Raw genomic sequence first — 17,334 nt, 5'->3', positions numbered from 1 at the left:
CTATGGACAAAACACATGAGTGCACGCCATTTCTTGCGTGGCATTGGCCTATAAATATATTAAATTAGCTAAAATAATATGATATTTTTAATTGACTTCAAATAATTGTGTTTGCTCGCAAACGAAAAAAAAACCGACTTCAATACAACGTAGATCGACGAAAAAATAGTCAAGTAACTACGCGTTATCAAAGATTACTCAAAAAGTAGTAATCAGATCTCAATAAAATTTATATGTGACCACATGACAAACATCAGCTTTCGATTAAATTCAAAATTATCAAATTCGGTACACCCAGTAAAAAGTTATTGCGAATTTTCGAGAGTTTCCCTCGATTTCTCTGAGATTCCATCATCAGACCCTGGTTTCCTTATCATGGTACCGAACTAGGGATATTCCCTTTCCAACAAAAAAAGAATTATCAAAATTGGTACATCCAGTAGAAAGTTATGCGGTATAATACAACGTAGGTCGAGGAAAAAAGCATCAAGTAAAAACGCATTATTAGATATAACTCGAAAAGTAGTTGTTAGATCTCAAATAAATTTAAATGGGACCAATTGGCACACACCACCTTTCGATTAAAAAAAACATTTGTCGAAATCGGTCCACACGGTCAAAAGTTCTAATGTAACATACATAAAAAAAAAAATACAGTTGAATTGAGAACCTCCTCCTTTTTTGGAAGTCGGTTAAAAAGGAAGACGTTACTCAATTCGACTGTATGTTATATATATATATATATATATATATATATATATATATATATATATATATATATATATATATATATATATATATATATATATATATATATCATACAGTCAATTCGACTGTATGTGTGTCCAGCAGTGGACTGTGATAGGCTGAAATGATGATGATGATAAGCTACGGTAATCTCTTACCATCAGGTGAGCCGTGCGCTTGTTTGCCGACCTGCTTATATACAAAAAAAAGACAATCAAATAGAATTTTGCTTTTTTCCATGCGATTTTCGTAAATGTTTTGTAAATCTGTATTTCTGTATATTGATGTTATACCGTTTGTTTCCAAAATAAAAATAAAATATAAATTTTCATGTCGAAGAGGATCTTCAACGTTCCCTTAGTCTCTCCTGGACGTTCCTCTCAAATGACATAGAAACGACTTTAATAGATTCAGCCTATAACATCCCACTTCTGGGCGTGGGCTTCTTTCTCCGTGTAAACCATTGGTGATTATTGGATCTGATAAATATTATATTCATAAAAAAATGCGTGCATACAAAGTACACGTGTCAGAAGTGAAACTTCTTTGGCAAAAAGCTTTAGATGTTCGTTCCAGCGCCATCTAGTTAGTTTCCAATGTAACACTATTGTGATTAATGTAAACAACCTTTGTAGTTTCTATAATACACGCCAGGTGGCTCTGTTGTTCGACAAAAACGTTGCAGATTTTCGTGACGCTAATATAATTATTTTTTTGTATTTTATTGTACTGTGTGGCTACGGTACTAAAGAATATAGCCACCCTCTCTCTTCCCGTGGGTGTCGTAAGAGGCGACTAAGGGATAACACAGTTCCGCTACCACCTTGGAACTTAAAAAGCCGACCGGTGGCGGGATAATCATCCAACAGCTGGCTTTGAAATACACAGGCCGAAGACGGGCAGCAGCGTCTTCGGTGCGACAAAGCCAGTACTGCGGTCACCAACCCGCCTGCCCAGCGTGGTGACTATGGGCAAAACACATGAGTTCACCTTATTTTTGGCGTAAACTTGTGGTGGCCTATGTCCAGCAGTGGACTGTATAGGCTGTAATCATGAATATAATTATTATGGAGTTTCATCCGTAAAAATATTACCGTCATGCGCCTGAAGAAGTTTCACTTCAATAACTGTTAGAAGTAATCGAAAGAAAAGAAAGCAGAAATAAGCAAAGAATAGGCAAATATGGAGTAAGCTGGAGGAGGCTCATACCTAGTGTGGAGTTCCAAAAACAGAATAAAATGTGTATTTATTTGAACATAATACATGTTTTGTAAGTTTGTTGGAAATAAAAAGGCTTTTTATTATTATGATTTTCATCATTATTAGAAGTAATTTATCCGTGTTTGCTAGTTTTATCATAATTAAAATAAAATAAACAGTTTTCGCATTGTCACACGGAACGCTAAACTGGTAATTCCAAAAAGATTATGTTTAACATATATAAAGTCAATCGAAAAATACCAGTCACCACACTCTCGCCATGAAGCTGTTCCTGTTCCTCACCGGGCTCGCCCTCGTCAGCGCCAGAGCACCCTACGTGCCCATCCTCACGGATTACCACGAGAAGATCGGTATCCCGGAGGCAGCCAGGATCCAGAAGGCTGAAGCAGCGGCAGACTTCGATGGCAATAGGATCGTAGGAGGATCGGCAGCTGGCCTGGGTGCACACCCTTATGCCGTGAGCAATTTTAATAATTACAATATAACTCTGTAAAGACGTGACTATAGATTTACAAACCACATAACTAATGAAAATTCATAGATAGCTCGCGTAGTAGATTTTTAAAAGTAAAGCTACCAAAGATTCAGAAAGTAGATTCCACAGAGAATTGACAACTCCGCAGTTACTCTTTTAATAATAATATTAGCGACCCGCCCCGGCTTGGCAGGGTTGCAAAAACTATCAGTGTTCCTCTAGTATATCATGCATGTATTATACATATAAACCTTTCTCTTTAATCATTCTATCTATTAAAAAAAACCGCATCAAAATCCGTTGCATAGTGTTAAAAATTTAAGCATACATAGGGACATAGGGACAGAGAAAGCGACTTTGTTTTTAACCGACTTCAAAAAAGGAGGAGGTTACTCAATTCGACCGTATATATATGTTCAGGGATAACTTCGTCGTTTATGAACCGATTTTGATAATTCTTTTATTTTGTTGGAAAGGACATATCCTCAGTGTGGTACCATGATAATGAAACCAGGATCTGATGATGGGATCCCAGAGAAGTCGATGGAAACCTTCAAAAATCCGCATAACTTTTTACTGGGTGTACCGACTTTGATGATTTTTAATTTAATCGAAAGCCGCTGTTTATCATGTGGTCACGTTTAAATTTCATCGAGATCTGATTACAACTTTTGGAGTAATCTTTGATTATTCGTATTTACTTGACTATTTTTTGTCTACCTACGTTGAATTACTTGTCGATGTAATTGAAGTCGGTTTTTTTTTCGTTTGCGACCAAACACAATTATATTAAAACATTCAATATTCTTGTCAATGTAATATTGCCATACATATGTTACGACGCGAATGTCAATATGTTTACCTTATGGAAAACATTCCGCAGGGAGACTAGAGCTCCAAGATCGTAAATGCCGCGAACAGCCCTGGGTGGACCGATTTTGATGATTTTTTTAATCGAAAGGTGGCGCGTACTTAAATTGAAATTTACTTAGCGCAAAATTCCAGAATCAATGAACCCATTCGGTTAATTCAAGTTATGAAGTTTTTCAAGGCTTCTAGGAAGTATATTCTGCAAAGAAGAATCGGCAACAAACTCCGCAGCTACTCTTGTAAAATGAACTTTGTTTTATTATTAAAAAAATATACATCTTGCGTCAGTACGTGTATTAGTTTCTAAAGGGTTAAACTCAAGTAAATCAGCTTCTTCAACTTAACTCTTCCGTAACTCAGTAATAAGGCTATATTTAATATACTTCTTGCTTCGTAGGCTGGTCTGATCGTATCTGGTAATCGAGGCACGTCGATGTGCGGTGCCTCTCTTGTCACCAACACTCGTCTAGTCACCGCTGCCCACTGCTGGCGTACGAGCAATTTCCAGGGCAGCTCCATGATTGTCGTACTCGGCTCCATTCGACTCTTCTCCGGTGGTACCAGGATCACCACCAGCAACGTTCAAATTCACGGCAGCTACAACCAGAACCGCCTCACCAATGACATCGCTGTCATTTCTATCAGCCATGTCAATTATAACAGTAAGTGCATCCACTCATATAATAATAATAATACTAATTTATTTAAATTCACACACATACCTACATCGATCACAATCGACAAGTTAAGGACTAGAAAATAAAAATCACAACATAACATTCTGTCATAATATACACTCTGTATTGTCACCACGGCTAACGAGCCAGTGGTATTCTTCTTTCTTCCATTCCTATTAGCACAGGCGTATTTACACTTAGCTTACACTTAGCGTTTGTGCAACGTTCGCAGCACAGGTTTGTGGCTGTTACGGGTTCGATACCCGCACATGACAAACATTTGTATTGGCCACACAGATGTTTGGCGTATAAATGTTTATGCAGTCCTTGTGGGCCTCCCCTTCGTGCCTCGGAGAGCACGTTAAAGCCGTCGGTCCCGGTTGTTATCATGGACCCCGGATAACGATCGATACTCATAGTAGGTAATATATCCGCCAACCCGCATTGGTGCAGCGTGGTGGCTTTTTTTTTAATGTAACTAGGTCGGCAAACAAGCGTACGGCTCATCTGATGGTAAGCAATTACCGTAGCTTATAGGCGCCTGCAACACCAGAAGCATTGCAAGTGCGTTGCCGGCTCCATCCCCAATCCATCCCAGGAGCTCTGGTCACCTTACTCACCAGCAGGAACACGATACTGCTTGAAAACAGTATTATTTAGCTGTGGTCTTCGTTAAGGGTTAAGCTCTGATCTTTCTCTTTCATGGGGAAAGAGGCCTATACCCAGCAGTGGGATATTACAGGCTGAAGCGTATTTACACTAAGGCCAAATAGGACAAGGCCCGGGGCGGTGTTATGGGCAAGCCGGGGTTCGGGGCGTTAAACTTTTTTAACCCGGGGAGCTGAATGTTAAAATACGCCACTGCTTATCATTAGTTCATGCTATATCAATGCAAACCTGTAAAACTAGTTAAAAAAATTTACTTATAAGTGGATAAGTTTTATTTACGTTTTAAAAGCGATAAGTTTTTACTTATCTATTGAATAAACAAATAAATCCTTACTAGTCGAACAAAAAGATTAATACTATATCTAATGGTAAATAAACAAATCAAATAAAGCTATCTATCGGAACAATCTATCAGAAACGCCATCTATCGGAACGAATTGTCATTAGAAAACGTCATCGTCTAACGGAACTCTATTGGGTAGGTGGCGTTACGTGAAACGTAACGAGGTCATTCGTTTAATAGATTTTACGCCTCATATTTTTTTCATACCGGGGGGCTTGTATGAAAATCAATTCTTAAGGTGTAAACTCCAAAAACCCTTACTGCACATTCCCATTTAGCATTTGTATACAGATTTACTGCAACTGTTAGTATTCTACGTCTGACAAGGGACAGCGTAGTCGGCATAGAAACTGACTGGAGCATGTAACTGTGGGTTTGATTCCCATTGATGACAAATGTACATACCACACTGGTTTGTTGTGGTCTTATCCTCGCCTCACTTGAAGCCATACAGTATAACAACGATTTTATTTCACTTTCAGATAACATCCGAAACATCCAGCTACCATCCGGCCTCTTTCTTAGCATGACGTACGCTGGAGAAAGGGCAGTCGCCGTGGGCTACGGCAGAACCTCCGACTGTAAGTGGAACTCTAACATGGCCTCTCTGTCCTTTGTAGTAACTGAAAAGGACTGAACCAATCATAAAAGTAAGGACATTGGTGGCTTGAAACATAAAGCACAGCTATCGCTATTCGATGCAGGCTGTATAGTTGGATATCCTCTTCAAAATCAGGAGCAGCCCGACCGGGAAAGTGCCTCAATCTTACAGAAGAAATGATGCTGCCATTAACTAGTGTTGAGTCCCTGTAGTGAGTAAGGTAGCCAAAGATTCTGGGGGGAGTATCGAGGGAGATTCAGCAACACGCTTGCAATGCTCCTGGCGTTGCAAGTTTTACAGGCAACTGTATTCGTTTGCCATCAGGCAGTCCTTAGGTCACACTATTACAACATGAGTAACGTAAACAGGATAGTAAGCAGTGGGACTGACTTACGCTCCTCCAGCTCGTGTTCCTGGTGCTGGTAGACGAGCGCAAAGATACTGCATAGTGTGAGTGTAGGCATCCATTGGTTACGGTAACCGCTTACCATCAGGTGGGCCGTACGCTTTATTACCAACATAGTTGCATTAAATGTGTATTGTACGATTACAGCTGGTTCCGCAAGCTCCAATCCAGATCTTCGTCAAACGACCATAACGGTGATCCAGAACTGGGAGTGTGTTAACATCTATGGACCTAATACTATCATCTCGTCCACACTCTGCACGGACGGTTCACGCAGGACTGGTCCATGCTCCGGAGACTCCGGTGGTCCACTGGTCTACCAATTCCAAAACACCAGATATTTGGTGAGTTAAAGACGTAATAATTCTTAAATATATATTTGTTATTATGCCTGAAACTTTAAGACTGTCATTCTGATTGGAAACAACATTTTATCTAATTTGACTCGCCCGATGGCGCAGATTGCACTGTTCCTGCTTTCTACTACGGGGTTCATATGTGAATTATTTACAAGAAAAAGACCTCATCAGTCGGCTGTTACCTAAAACACAAGCGTCCATATTGTTGCTCTTAGGAAGAGATGACCGTGTGATAAAAAAATTTAATGCTCAGTTAAAATTACGATAAAGTTTTGCGCTCATTTTTCTGTTCATTATACATGTGGTCTACTGAGTTACTCACTACCGACATAAAAATATCTATGATTGGACCCGTCGATCACAACGTAAACTTTAGCCAACCGAAATGATCCCCAAATTCAAGTACGTAATCACGTATTACGAGACGACCGCTCCGGTGTAGTGGTAAGAGTACCGTGTTGGCGCCTAAACATCGGCGGTTGCGGGTTCGATTCCCACTCTAGTGAATATTTGTACTTGTGCAAACGCTCTTGTATCTGTCTTTGTCGCCCCACCATGCCTCGGAGAGCACGTTAAGCTACCAGTTCCAGTAGTTTTCATGTACACTTGATAGCGATCGTTACTCATAGCAGGGAATATATTCGTCAACTTGCAGTGGAGCAGTGTGGTTGATCCAGCTCCGGTCCTTCTTCTACATGGAGAAAGAGTCCTATAGTAGTGGGATGTTACATGTTATGGTCGAAGTCACATTTTTGCTGCCTTACAATTGATTTCAGATCGGAGTGACGTCATTCGTTGCGGCAGCTGGTTGCCAGTCTGGTCTCCCTGCTGGTTACGCGAGAGTCACCTCCTTCGCCAGCTGGATCAGAGCAAGAATCTAAGACAAATGATCGGATACCGGAAAAGTGATTCATTCCAGAAACTGTATATCCTTGTGTCGCGTTAGTATAGGAAATATCTTTTCTTTTTCTAATATTAAATTAAAGAAGTATAATGAAAGTATAATGGCTTTCAATTATTTTCTCCCTTACTTATTACTAAAATGCGAAATTCCAGTTTTCTGCTTTTTTCATACGATCAGTAAACGGCAACGGATGGTTTAGAATGTAAAACGGATAGTTTGGTACTAGGCATGAGTTCGATATATCAAAACGTAACTAATAACCGATATGAGTTAGATAACATATCGTAACGATATCACGTTTTCACATAACTGATATTTCAAAAACTATGATATCGAAACCTCAATCGAAACAATAACTCGAATCGCGCGACAACTCGATACGGAAACCGAACGAAATGTTACACAGTTATCAAAACGAAAACCGTGCCCAAACGAACTACGATGGTAACGAAAGCCGAACGGTATCATATTCGCTTCTTCTCTTTCTTGCAAAGCGATGTAAAAGAGATGAAGCGAATATTAGGATATTCACTTCGACTCTTACATATTATAACAGTGTAAAAGAGATGCAGCATTTTTGTTTTATTTGTGCAATGCTTGGACAATTACAAGTTATGGCATTTCGCTCTTATGTACAGTAGAAATAAAGGTTGATTTGAATTGTTACGATTGCGTTTAGAATGTTTTGATATTTAGTCGGTTACTCCGTGAAAGATTCACACCGCAAATTGTAATTTAGTTTAATAGCAATACGGCTCAATTTGAATTGACGATACATTTAGGTAATAATTATGTTTAGTTCTTGAATAATAATAAGGTGCATTTTGACGTGTAATTGTTGGCATAGTTTTTTGGATTTAGTAAACAATAACAACAGTCATATTAATAAAAACAAATCTTCCGAGTCGAGTGCCGAAACCACAGCGAATGTAAATATAGCTCAAAATGTTAGTACTAGTGTAAGTGCTTGGGATAAATTTGACGATTTATTACGAAAAAATAAGCCGCAAGGAAATGCTCAAGCGTGGGCCATTAGGGAACTGCAGATGTACCTAGACGATGAGATGTTGCCCCGTAAAGATTCCGAAGGAAACTGGAATAATCCAGTGCAGTGGTGGAGAGACCATAGGATAATTTATCCACACCTCTCGGAACTCTATCGAAATAAGTGTAATATAGTTGCCACCTCAGTTCCGTGTGAGCGACTCTTTTCGAAGACAGGGCTTATAATAAATGAAAGGAGATGCCGTTTGAAATCGAAGAAAGTGGAGTAGCTTGCATTCTTAAATGCAAATCTGTCTTTATCCAAAAAGAAGTAGATTTAAAATTAAACATCTGTAAATATTTATAAATCAAAAATCATCAATCATACCTATATGGCGATTTTTAAATGCGCCAGAAAAGTATCTTTATTTTTTTACTTACAAAGCTTTTCTGGTAGTCCTAAGTCTAATAAAGCATGAAGGGAAATCGCCATAACTAACTAAAACACCGCAGACTGAGACATTCTTTAAAATGTATTAGGTTAAAATAACTCGTTAAATGTGCACGTGTTTTCGTTTGTCTTTAGTTACATAACTGTGTAACCAAATACGTTAGCAAACCATAATAATGATATCGATATCTAAAAACCGTTTTCGATATCGATATGAAAACTATATAACGGTTACATATCGGTTTTCATCAAAAAACGAAAACGCCCATCTCAATTTGGTACGTAGAAAGGTTGATCTGAAATGTGGAACGGATGGTTTGGAATGTGAAATTCATTGTTTTTACTAATGGATATTCGATTATTTTTATCACTTTTTTGTTGTGTATTTCCTAAGTTTTTTCTCTTTAGTACTTGAAAAAAAATAACGATTAATATTCAATATTCGCAAATAAATTATTATCTTACATGTAACGTAATGTTAATTTCATTTACGTATATTTCATTTTATAATATTTTGTCGTATAATTTATGTGTACAGCACCATCTGTTCTTTCTGATAATTACTAATTCTGTGGTAAGGAAAAAGGTGATAACTACATTCAGTCGACTCTCATTAATTCGAAATTCTGTGGAGTCGATAAATATTACGAATTATCGAGTGTTCAAAATATCAAATTGTTCGAAATTTTTGAGAGTAGTCTATATCAATATTATTACATACAAATTTATTAACTGCTATTCTTTAATAATGACGAAAGTCACCTTTCTTCTTACCTCCCTCTTCTTTTTCGATTAACTTCTTTTTTTCATCCAATCGTCAAGCATTTATACTTTTTAGGACTCATAACTAACACACTTTTAATCTGTATACAACGAAAGAACAAAAGTAACTGAAACATAACTAAACAAACCAATTCGTGCGGAAGTGTGTGTCAAACTAGTCAATAAAAAAAGACTCGTGTACGATGATACATGTATTTACAAGTTTGAACTTGTCTCGAAATGTACCTAAGTACTTTTTTTTATATCACCAGGTCGGCAAACAAGCGTACGACTCACCTGATGGTAAGAGATTACCGTAGCTTATAGACGCCTACAATACCAAAAGCATCGCAAGCGCGTTGCCGACCCAATCCCCAATCCCCCCCAGGAGCTCTGGTCACCTTACTCACCAACAGGAACACAATACTGCTTGAAAACAGTATTATTTAGCTGTGGTCTTCTGTAAGGTCGAGGTACTACCCCCAGTCGGGCTGCTCCATATTTTGAACAGGAAATTCCTGCTGTGCCCTACCTCAGTTAAAGTACTTACAAGTTTTCTATTTTTTCTGTCTGCAACTTTGAATTCTCGAGTGTTTGACGCCTGAATTCCAATTAACGCGTCGTTTTGTTACGTAGCAATGGTTTTTTCGTTCGAGTTAACGGGTATAAAAACGTATAAATTTAGTTCAAAATATAAAGAGATTTTGTAGGGAACTCGTGATGACTGAATTATAGAGAGGTTCGAATTATCGCAGGTTTGAATTAACGAGAGTCGACTGTATATTTGAACTTTTCACAATGGGGAATTAATAAGAAATGAAATCATGTGATTTGTTAGAAAATTGTAATTTATTTAATGTTGTATTAGAAACTTTTAGTTTTCATTTAAACAAACAACATCAATAATGATTTATTTATTTATTTGAGTTAACATTGATTGCGCTGAGAGTATAAAACCAAGGCGTACAACAAACAAACATAAACAATATTAGAACAAATAGCAAACAAATTATAAAAGCGACAGCCGAAGGTTGCAAAAAAGCAAAATTTAAGTTTCTAACTTTGTTTATTTGTAGGGGGTAATCTTCACAAATACTGATCCGATCATGAAAATTATTTCGCTAACAGAAAGCTTCACTATTCAGGAGTGATATATTATGCTATATTTAAATGTGATTGAACAAAAAATTTCGTGAAAAATCTTATATATAAAATTCTCGTGTCACAATGATAGTTACAATACTTCTCCGAAACGACTGGACCGATTTTTATGAAATTTTGTACGCATTTCGGGTAGGTCTGAGATTCGGCCAACATCTTTTTTTCATACAGCTAAGTTCTAATTTGAATTTCGACCTCGGGGCGACTAGTACATATAAACCTTCCTCTAGTATCACACTATTTACTAAAGAAAACCGCATCAAAATCAGTTGCGTAGTATTAAAGATATATGCATACAGACAGAGGAAGGGACTTTGTTTTATACTATGTAATGATGTAATAATTATCGAATGATATAATATTAATAGCACACTGCGACAATAATAACAGTAATCACGTAAACTACACATTAGAGACTGTATAGCCGTCATAAATAGATTAAACATAAAAATACACTACCCTAGGGTACCCCTCCGCAAGCCCCATAAGGAACTTCATTCCAAATACTAGATAACCTATAATTGTGTTTGCTGGCAAACGTAAAAACCGACTTCAATTACATCGATAAGTAATACAACGTAGGTAGACGAAAATATAGTAAGGTACAAAGTAAATACGCGTTATCAAAGATTACTCCAAAAGTTGTAAACAGATTTCGATGAAATTTAAATGTGACCACATGAAAAACATCGGCTTTCGATTAAAAAACATTAAAATATCAGTACCCCCAGTAAAAAGTGATGAGGATTTTTAAGAGTTTCCCTCGATTTCGCCGGGGTCCGGTCGAGTGCCGATGTGGGCGCTAGATGTCGCTAGCGGTACCTACACAAAACTACCAACTAGGTCCAGCCGAAGGATAAGTTAAGTGTTGTCACTTGTACTGAAGAATTATTACGAGTACATATAGATTATTGTTGATAAAGATTATTTGTCTTACTTATCCGTGTCCGCCACCCAAATAAATCTCTAATTCTTTATAATTATTTGACGCATTTATGATAAGGACCCAATAGCCGATTGCAATTCCTTTATCACATAAATTAAAATAAAAAAATATGTATTTGGGTTAATTCGTATATAAAAATATTATGATCATCATCATCATCGTTTCAGCCTATCACAGTCCACTGCTGGACATAGGCCTCCACAAGTTCATGGCTATGGGCAAAACACAAAAGTTCACGCCATTTTCAGCATGATGTTGGTCTATAAATATAATATACTAGCTGTGCCCGCGGCTTCGCCCGCGTTGAAATCAGTTTGTCACAAAGTTTTCCCGGCAAACTTCCAGTGAAACTCATCAAAATCGGCTTTGCCGTTCCGTAAACCTTCCTCTTGAAGCCCTCTCTCCATTTGTGAAACCGCATGAAAATCCGTTAAGTAGATTTTGAGGGAATCGGTCACATACGCTTTTGGGAACTTTGTTTTATAATACACTAACTGTTGTCCGCGACTACGTCCGCGTGGTTATGAAGATATGCATTACTATTAAGATGCTTAACGCAAATTATTTTTTTATTTCAGTCACTTGAAATGCTTATCACTCTGAGCAACTTTTTCAAAGGCACAATTTAGTATAATTTAATAGTTATTTTTATAAAACCTCTCTATACACCACATTTTTAGTTTTATTTTCAGGCTGCAGTATGAATAACCTATCAGGCGAATTTGTTGCTACTGTATATGTTTCATACAAACTATCAACCCCAATTAAACCCCCTTAGCGATGGAATATCGCAAAATTCGTTCTTAGCGGACGTCTACTAACTATAATCTATCTCCCTGCCAAATTTCATCTTTGTCCATCTTGGATGGATGGACCATCCAGCGGTTTTTGAGTTCTCGTGATGTCAATCAGTGACCTTTCTCTTATATATATATATATAGATTACGATGTATTATTTGGACACTTCCTCGCCATCTATAGAGCATACATTTTAAATTTCAAGTCTCTTACCTTAATAACATATGACTTTCATATAAACTTCCAACCCCCGTTGTATCCCCTTATGGATCGAGTTTCGTAAAATCCGTTCTCAGCGGATGTTTACGCCCTATAAGGAACCTATCTGCAAAATTTCAAGTTTGTAGCTGTTATAATTTCAGAGATTTCGTGATGAGTGAGTCAACCTACCATACCCCATTTTAACCCCAAAAGGGAGTTGATTTCTAAATATAATTATACTAAACTAATACATTAATTGAACACCTTCTCAACATCTATAGAGCATACATTTTAAATTTCAAGTCTCTTACTTCAAAAACATAGGACTTTCATACAAACTTCCAACCCCCGTTTTATCCCCTTAGGGGTTGAGTTTCGTAAAATTAGTTCTTAGCAGATGTCTACGCCTTATAAGAAACCTACCTGCCAAATTTCAAGTTTGTAGCTGTTATAGTTTCGGAGATTTCGTGATGAGTGAGTCAACCTACCATCCCCCGTTTTAACCCCAAAAGGGAGTTGATTTCTAAAGATTCATTATTTGGACACCTTCTCATCATCTATAAGGTATACATTTTAAATTTCAAGTCTCTTACTTCAAAAACATGGGACTTTCGCACAAACTTCCAACCCCTGTTTTACCCCCTTAAGGGTCGAATTTCGTAAAAATAGTTCTTATCAGATGTCTACGCCTTATAAGGAGCCTTTCTGCCAAATTTCAAGTTTGTAACTGATATAGTTTTGGAGATTTCGTGATCAGTGAGCCAACCTACTATCCCCCGTTTTAACCCCAAAAAGGGGTTGATTTCTAAAGATACATTATTTGGACACCTTCTCACCATCTATAGAGCATAAATTCTAAATTTCAAGTCTCTTACTTCAAAAACATAGGACTTTCATACAAACTTCCAACCCCCGTTTTACCCCCTTAGAGGTCGTTTCTCATAAAATCCGTTCTTAGCGGATGCCGACGTCTTATAAGAAGCCTACCTGCCAAATTTCAAGTTTTTAGGTGTTATAGTTTTGGAAATTTCGTGATGAGTGACCTTTCGCGTTTATATATATTATAGATAGACTAGCTGACTCGGCAAACGTTGTCTTGCCGCTAAACGCTATTTAAAAATAGGGGTTGGTGGTAGAAGGGTGAAAATTTAGGGTCGTATGTATTATTAAACGCCAAATCATAATAAAATAAAAAATAAATAATTTATGAAAAATTAAAAACGTGTGGCACTCGGGGACTGCCGCGGTAAAGCTATTGCATACCATTTTGTATCAACTTATGCAATTATAATTATTTATTTATTTTATTTATGCAGTATTTCTTTTTCTTTGATATTAATTCAAGTTACACTTTTTGAGCGTGGTGACCGATAAGAAAACATTTTTTTTTTCTTTTATTAACCGACTTCAAAAAAAGAAGGACGTTACTCAATTCGACCGTATATATTTTTTTTTTTTTTATGTATGTTCGGAGATAACTTCTTCGTTTATGAACCGATTTTGATAATTCTTTTTTTGTTGGAAAGGAGATATTCATAGTTTGGTACCATGATAAGGAAACCAGGATCTGATGATGAGATCCCAGAGAAATCGAGGGAAACTTTCAAAAATCGTAAGGTTGACTAGTAAATTTAATCATGTTTTCATTAGGTACTATAAAGCACTACTATTTAATAAAGGTCTGGAGTCGATCTGATGATGGAGAAGAGAGATAGTCGAGGGAACTCTTCAACAATTTATAGCAATTACCTGCTTTTTGAACTTAATTCGTTTCTATTGATGAGAACTTTGCACCTGTATGAGCTATAAGTGCCATTACAGTCTGATGATGGAGACAAAAGTTAGTCGAAGGAACTCTTTAACGATTTATAGCAATTACCTGCTGTTTGAACTTAATTCGTTTCTATTGATGAGAACTTTGCACCTGTATGAGTTATAAATGCCATTTCAGTCTGATTATGAAGACGAAAGATAGTCGAGGGTACTCTTCAACGACTTATAGCAATTACCTGCTGTTTGAACTTAATTCGTTTCGATTGATGAGAACTTTGCATATATATGAGTTATAAGTGCCATTTCAGTCTGATGATAGAGATGAAAGATAGTCGAGGGAACTCTTTAACAATTTATAGCAATTACCTGCTTTTTGAACTTAATTCGTTTCTATTGATGAGAACTTTGCACTTGCATGAGTTATAAGTGCCATTACAGTCTGATGATGGAGACAAAAGTTAGTCGACGGAACTCTTTAACGATTTATAGCAATTACCTGCTGTTTGAACTTAATTCGTTTCTATTGATGAGAACTTTGCATATATATGAGTTATAAGTGCCATTTCAGTCTGATGATGGATACGAAAGATAGTCGAGGGAACTTTTCAACGATTTATAGCAATTACCTGCTGTGTGATCATCTGTGTCGCAGGACCAGGTTTGATGATGGAACCCATAAACACTCGAGGGAATTTCTCAACAATTTACAGCAGTTACCTTTTGCTGTTTGACGACCGCTTTGATATAATGGTGCATGTGCCGTGTCGGCGGCGCCTAAACACCGACGGTCGCGGGTTCTCTTCCAGCTCGGAGTGGATATTTATGTTTATATAAATATTAATTTTTGGTCTAGTTGTTAATCCTTGTGGTTCTCCCAACCTAGCCTCGGAGAACACGCTAGGCTGTCAGTCCCGGTTGTTATTACGTACACCTGATAGCGAACTTTACTCATAGTATGTCGACGCGTTAGCGCAGCGGTGACAGCACCGGCTGTTGCGCTGGCGTTAGTGGGTTCAATCCCCGCGCACGACAGACATTTGTATTAGTCATTTAGATGTTTGGCATAATCTGGGTGTTTGTGCTTGTGTATTGTGTATGTTTCCGAACCCCCGACATAAGAGAAAAAGCATACTTGTTACCCATACCCATCACTAAAAATTGTAAAATAAAATAATTTTTAACAAAAAAAAACCGACTTCAAGTTGTAGTCGCGGGCAACAGTTAGTGTATTATAAAACAAAGTCTCCAAAAGTGTTTGTGATCGATTCCCTCAAAATCTACTGAACGGATTTTCATGCGGTTTAAGAGGAAGGTTTACATAACGGCTAAGCCGATTTTGATGAGAGTTTCACTGGAAGTTTGCCGGGAAAACTTTGTGACACACTGATTTCAACGCGGGCGAAGCCGCGGGCACAGCTAGTTCATATATATATATATTAATTTTTAACATATTTAACGTTTTTATGCACAGCTTGCGCATAATACCGCTCCGGACCACGTCCTATTTGACCTTAGTGTAAGCGGGTGTAATATTTGTATTTATATATCTATACTAGCTTCTGCCCGCGACTTCGTCCACGTGAAATAGTTACTTTGGGCTAACGATAACTTTAACTCGCACTGTTTACGCAGCAAAAGAAAAAAAACCGATTTTGATACATTATTCATTGGTTCTCCGCTCCTATTGGCCTTAGTATGATGCTATATAGCCTATAGCCTTTCTAGATAAATGGGCTATCTAACACTGAAAATTTTTACAAATCGAACCAGTAGTGCTTGAGATTAGCGCGTTCAAACAAACAAACTCTTTAGCGTTATAATATTAGTTTTGATATGTATTATTTGTATGTACCTATATTTAAAAATATAAATAGTTACTAGCTGACCCAATAAACGTTGTTTTGCCATATATATTATGAAAATTTAGGGTTATTGTGTAAAAATTTATTTATTATTTATATTTATATTATGAAAATTTAGGGTTGAATGTATTTTTTGATACTAAATTATAATAAAATTAAAATAAAATAAATTATCAAAATATATAAAAAAATTTTAGAAGTGGACTACCCTTAACATTCAGGGGGATGAAAAATAGATGTTGTTCGGTACTCAGACCTACCCAATATGCACACAAAATTTTATGAGAATCGGTCAAGCCGTTTCGGAGGAGTTTAACTACAAACACCGCGACACGAGAATTTAATGTATTAAATAACAGTCGAATGTTACCTAGAGCACGGGCATTAAGTTGCTTATCGTAGGAACAGTCGACCGTGTGTGTGTGCTGAGGTTAGGTAAGGTTAGGTTAGGTTAGGTTAGGTTTTTTTTTTTTTTTTATTAAAATAAGTTGGTAAACAATTGGGTACTTTATTTCGAGGATGAGTGACATGAGACATAGTAATAAGTGAGTAAGATGAATACGCTCCGGCCAGTAATAGAAATAGTCTTGATAATTGTATAAAAATCGATAATAATAGACAAATTAAATATGTAAGTTGTAGCCCCAGTGGAGACTTGAAATGGAGCGCTGCATGGGTGCAGGGGGGCAGAACTTGCGATTTGATACAAATGTTCAATCCCCAACAGACCATGCAGCGCGAATGATGGAGATGATGATGTGTGGGCTGAGTGGGCAAAGGGTTAAGGCCATATTACAATTCCGAGTAACCCTTACGCCCGGCCCAAAGTGATGAAATGATGAATTAACAAATGATTATAAAATGAGATATACAAGGTTAGGTTAGGTTAGGTTAGGTTAGGTTAGGTTAGGTTAGGTTAGGTTAGGTTAGGTTAGGTTAGGTTAGGTTAGGTTAGGTTAGGTTAGGTTAGGTTAGGTTAGGTTTTTTTTTTTTTTTTTTTATTTTTTTTTTATATACTAGACCCCCACACTTGGGTGTGAGACTGTCCTAATCTACTCATTCATTCCAGTTCTCGCTAGTATTCCTCTCGCACTTTCATTCAGCATACTAGTTCTTTCTGTCAT

General features: G+C 37.2%; 1 protein-coding gene across 1 annotated transcript; it reads left to right on the top strand.

The window, feature by feature from the left end:
* Positions 1–2,227: 2,227 nt before the first annotated feature.
* On the top strand, positions 2,228–7,307 carry LOC123666177 (collagenase-like). The gene is made up of 5 exons (XM_045600378.1): positions 2,228–2,425; positions 3,711–3,975; positions 5,485–5,583; positions 6,157–6,353; positions 7,145–7,307. The coding sequence occupies exons 1-5, from the start codon at positions 2,228–2,230 to the stop codon at positions 7,247–7,249; spliced, it is 864 nt and encodes a 287-aa protein (XP_045456334.1). The 3' UTR covers positions 7,250–7,307.
* Positions 7,308–17,334: the final 10,027 nt, after the last annotated feature.

This window comes from Melitaea cinxia, chromosome 25 (assembly GCF_905220565.1).
Source record: "Melitaea cinxia chromosome 25, ilMelCinx1.1, whole genome shotgun sequence".
Lineage (NCBI taxonomy): Eukaryota > Metazoa > Arthropoda > Insecta > Lepidoptera > Nymphalidae > Melitaea > Melitaea cinxia.
Note: the sequence above shows the minus strand (reverse complement) of the source record. Positions and strands in the feature narration are given on the sequence as shown.